This window comes from Dipteris shenzhenensis, chromosome 25, assembly GCF_047967505.1.
Source record: "Dipteris shenzhenensis isolate YYH24624 ecotype China chromosome 25, Dip_SZ_1.0, whole genome shotgun sequence".
Lineage (NCBI taxonomy): Eukaryota > Viridiplantae > Streptophyta > Polypodiopsida > Gleicheniales > Dipteridaceae > Dipteris > Dipteris shenzhenensis.
In genome coordinates, this window is record NC_141620.1 from 17,329,869 (window position 1) to 17,334,939 (window position 5,071).

General features: G+C 45.1%; 1 protein-coding gene across 1 annotated transcript; it reads right to left on the reverse strand.

Annotated features, from left to right (window-relative positions):
• Positions 1-316: 316 nt before the first annotated feature.
• On the reverse strand, positions 317-2,543 carry LOC147885528 (galactan beta-1,4-galactosyltransferase GALS1-like). The gene is made up of 2 exons (XM_087396776.1): positions 1,249-2,543; positions 317-833 (listed from the first exon to the last, which is right to left on the reverse strand). The coding sequence occupies exons 1-2, from the start codon at positions 2,394-2,396 to the stop codon at positions 479-481; spliced, it is 1,503 nt and encodes a 500-aa protein (XP_087252902.1). The 5' UTR covers positions 2,397-2,543; the 3' UTR covers positions 317-478.
• Between the last annotated feature and the right edge of the window lie 2,528 nt (positions 2,544-5,071).

The window sequence follows — 5,071 nt, forward strand, 5'->3', positions numbered from 1 at the left end:
TACATCTCATGTTAGCTAGCTGATAAAACAATCCATAAGCTTTCCTTTGGTAAGTGTATCCAACCATTATACATTTCTTGATTTTATTTCCAATTTCCTTCTATGATCATCATAAATATGTGCATATGTAATGCAATCGATCTTTGGCTTGAATCTTGTAAAATCCTTATAAGGTGTCATACGTTGTATCAATTTTGTTTGTAATCTCTTCAATAAACCATTAGTTATATTGATGGCTTTTGCCCAATTGGGTTCCCACTCTCTTTAAAACACATCTATTCCAAACATCTTTTCAATGCAAAAGGGGTCCATGAGACTCGTGCTATAGTAGTGGGCTTGCCAACCTTGATTCATTTGCTCCTCTTTGTCTCTTCCTCCCTCTCTCTCTCTCTCTCTCTCTCTCTCTCATGAGAGATTGGTGTAATACATGATAGATGGATGATGATTCTTCTCTTGGCTGGCTCTGGCTCTCTCTCTTTTAAGGGGAAAAGATGGGGCCGATGTGTTGAAGCTCGAATTGCTTGACCAAGGGTCCCATGTAAGTCATGGAGGTGTCGAGCTCGAAAGGGATGTTGTCATAAGTGAGGGAAGTGGCATTGCTAAGCTGCGAGCAAAGCTCTCCTGGTTTTGTGATGGTGGCGTGATAGTGGTAATACCGCATCTCAGGCCACCATACCCATCTCGTATTCCCCTCCATATGATTCAGCTCCTGTTGTGAATAATGCACCCCCGTCGCATACACCTTCCTCGCTTGCACCGCATACTTGGGCGTTTTCTTCACAGAGTCCTGGGTCTGGTCCATGTCCCTGTATACCAGCTTCTCGAACCCCCACCTGTTCCACACGCCATTAGATATCATCATCATCTTCGACCAGGCGTCTATCTCAGCTTTGTGGTTAAGTGTTTGCTCTCAAGAAGACGCTACCGTGACGAGAGAAAGTTAAGGCATCGTGAGGCTTCGGCATTGTATATTGTGAGACTCGGTCAGACATAGATCGGTTTACCGTATAGAGAAGTGCGCGCATCCTAAAAGAAGGATGATACTACCTAGCCCTCTGAATCGGAAGAACCGTTGAGCAATGGCTTATCCGCAAGTGTTTTCTCAAGTGCGTAATGCAGGCAACTAGCCGTAATGCAGGCAAAGCGCAAACAAGCGCAAAGAAGCAACGTATTGCTTGGAAATAGCTCCCACACTCACGCACAGCACACCAATGTATACCTTCGATTACACAGAGACAAAGAGAATACCTTGTCGAGTCGCCCAAAGTTTCGTTTTCCCAGCACAGCCCGTCCGACATCCGAAATTGGCTCAATTGGACTGCGGTATCATTCCAGAACCTACCCATGGCTGAATCAAATGTCTCCCCCTGGTCGATGTAAATGTACTCATCCACGTCGAAGAAAAACGTCCAATTGGCCTGAAACCGAGTTCTGTGTAAGCAATCGTTCAGAATTAGGAACTGGTTGTAGTAATAGCCATCGAACTCTGCTTGTTGCTTCACATTTTGCACTGTTATGTAGCCTAATTTCCTCCATGGCTCTAATACGGCCCTTACTTCATCGTGCATTCCTCCGGTATCATGAAAGACGAAATGGGATCGTGGACCGAACAGTCTGACATGGTACGCAATCCACTCCCGTATTCTTGGTGCACTCAATGTCCCATACAGAGGGGAGCCACAGTACAGGAAATCATAGGGATAGGGTGGCTCATACAAAGTTGCGTTATAAACGCGTTCGTTCTCTGTCAAAGCCACAATGCGTTCAACAGGTTTTCCTAGTCCGTCTCCGTGAGATGCATGTAAAACAAGCTGCCCTCCCTTCCGATCTGTTCCTACAGGCTCTTCAAAGGTGCAATTGACAACTACTACTGTGTATACACGACCATAATTCATATCCGGAAGCATTTTTTGAGATATTTCACTCTTGATGGTCGCCTTCTTGGAAGAGGTACGAGAAGGCACCCATTCGCACTCAAATTCTGGATTGCCAAAGGTATACAGAGGTTTGGAACCTAGCCCTACGACTGCAAAAGTGTTTTTGCCGCCCCTGTATGCTCCATAGACAACGAACAGAGCAGCACCAGACCCATAAGGTCGGAACTCCCTCTTCTCATCACGAGCATCGTCGAGCTCCTTACCTTCCTCGGGTCGTCGAGGCAGGCCCTTCTGATGCCCGTCAATGTGGGTCTCATACGTCACGTTCGGCGGCATAGACGTGGCCGTGAGTAAAACTCTAGTCCGTTGTACCCCCACCTGTGTCAGGAGGATGAACAAAAATATGGCGAGAGAACTGACGAGAAGCGTTTTCGTCTCAACCCAACCGGCAAGGTGGTGAGAACAAAGGCTGTACTGCCGAAATTTAGTGGGGTTGTGGGTGATGAGAGAGGGCTGCATACTGATGTTTTGGGGGGGGGGGGGCTGCAAGATGAAAGCTCCCGAACTGTTGGAGGTATGGAGTCTGTGGCAGGAGAAACAGTCTCAGGACCAAGTGGGCAATTATGGAGACAACAAAGCTGGAGGCAATGGAGAGTCGAGACTAGAAATTAGTTGGAGGCGGTGGAAGGAGCGTAATGAAGAAACGGAACAGAAAAAATGATACTGAGTCGTGGGGGCACGTAATACGTAGTTAACGCGTTGTTGAAGGTTTCGCACAAGAAAAGTAGAAATAGATTTAAAAGAAACGATCTCACGCAGATCACATCTTCAGTGTTCACTTCGTAGCACGTTCACGTGTGGCAACAAGAATGGATCAAACAAAATTTTCACCATAATGTTTCGAACCTACCCCGTGCTGTATAAGCCCTCCCCCGAGCAGATTCTTCGCTTCACTAGTGTGCATGCAAAATGCTTTCCAGCGATGCTGCAGGCGTGCTGCTTCCACGCATCCATCGATTCTGTAAGGACAAGGTCGATGTAACCTGTAAATAGCTGTTGTTCCGAGCAAGCAAAGCACCACAACAGCATCAATCGATTCTTAGAGAATCACAGATGTAACCTGTAAAATAGCTGTTGATCCGAGCAAGCAAAGCGCCTGCACAACAGCAGCAACCGGCCAGTCATGCACGCATCACTCGATTCTGTGATGAAAACACCCTGGAGTACATAGATCGATGGAGGTAACTTGTAAGAAGATGTTGATCCGAGCAAGCAAAGGGCCAAAACAGCAGATGCATGCACGTCTACCGCTGGCGACGGTGGTTTGGCATTCATCTGTGTCGAGGCTTATGCTTGCGCCATGGCAGCTATAGAGTCGATTTGCTGAGAGGTGCAGGACGTGGATGGCCGGGTTGAAGGTGGGAATTCGATTGGGCAGCTGCCATGAGAAGGACTCGAGGAGGGAAATAGATTGTGCAACCTACCTGCCATGGCCAAAGCCCACAAAGCCTCCTGTAATATATATATATATATTTCATTCTGTCAATCATTAGGCGCACAGAATTGGAACTTCAACGCCGAAGCATGATTTCACAGAATTCGAACTTCAACGCCATTTGAAGGGGAGACGTAAGAAGTCATAACTTTCAAATATATGAACACGATTCAAGCACTAACAATTTTTTGTTTGTAGAGCAGAAAATTGAGATGCCTAACATAGCGCAGGCCTAGGGCCACCTCTTTGTAAGGGTCTAGTTGGGCGTGACACCCCCTTTTTTTCTAATAGTAAACACACTTTTAAAAAAAAACATTAAAGAAAAAAAAAAAAGAGACGCCAAAACGCTATTCTCATTACATTCATAAGTTCTCATTAACATAAGCAATCATATTAGCAATTCTATTGACATAAGCTACCATAACCAAACCTAGAAAACCTAATGGTGACTTTAGCTAACCTAACATTGCCCTAATGTAACATGAAATGCATCAAATCGAGATGGGGAGGATGTGGTAGAAGTAGCCGAGGGGGAGAGGCGTTGACAATGGAAGGCGAGGTGAGGGGGCAAGGGCAAGTTGAGGGGGAGAACACGCAAGGGGAGGACAGTATGGAAGGTGGGAGCGATGAGCAAGGGAGGAGCAAGGTGAGAGCGATGAGCAAGGTGAGAGCGGATATAATAATTTATTCAAAAACATCAATATTTGTTCTACACATACATGCAACCAAGCAATCATTTAAAAGTACACTAAGTGAGCTTCTCTTCAATTTGAAAATTTTGCTATCCTCATACACTTTCAATTTTTTTCAACTCCCACCTTGTAAATCTTTGAATATTACAGTACATCCTTCCACCTTGTAACCTGCCCCGTGCAGAGTCAGCTCAATGTGACCTCATTCTTTTGGTTTGGCAATATCTTCTTTACTTGAATAAGTCGTCTAATATTCTTTGCTCGCCTCATAAGCTACGCTGGTCTCTGTTTTGGTGGCAATTCACTAATCATCTCCATGGCATCAATGGCAAGATGCAACTCATCATGGCTTGCAAGGGAGCCAAACAAAGGCTGTGAGAGAGGAAAGCTGAAAAACTTAGCCAAGGCACAAGGAACAATTTGCAGGGTGAGGAAAGAAATGACACGGTATCCAAACGATAATGGAAGACACTTTTGCAACCTTTGTGGAGAGAGAAACAATGAGAAGAAAGAAGACTCCTTGTAGAGCAGCATCAGGAAGCGATTGTAGATGCACACATTTGACCATTGGCAATGGAGTGAAGAACATGAGCTGTGGTCTCACATTTGGTGGGGGTAGCAACATTAGGCCATTCAAGCGAATACTAGTCTTAAGTCTTCACAAGATTTATCCTACACCCTAAAATTCATAGAGTGACAACCCTACCAACACCTCGGGAGATGCATGCCCAAGAGACGATTCTCTCTAACCTGAGAAATGGCTTATAGAAAGAGGAAGGGGTGCACAACCTAGATGGGACTTAGATCAACTAGCTGCAAAGAGGGTGACATTAGCTATGTTGGTATCCTTTGAAACAAAGTAATGTCAAAGATGTTGTCAATTGTTGAACAGAGTGGAAAGAGACACAATATGCTCCCAAAGTACTAAGAATTGTATTATTACATAAAGTTATATAGTTGAGACCTTAGTCTAGTAAGAGCGAGCGCTATATAGATCTAACACCCCT

What these genes read in the sequence shown, in the direction of transcription:
- LOC147885528 (XM_087396776.1), bottom strand. Translation starts at nt 2,396, where the DNA reads ATGCAGCCCTCTCTCATCACCCACAACCCCACTAAATTTCGGCAGTAC. An exon ending in ACTTTGGGCGACTCGACAAG is followed by an intron (nt 834 to 1,248) that starts GTATTCTCTTTG and finishes CGTGTGGAACAG; the next exon opens with GTGGGGGTTCGAGAAGCTGG.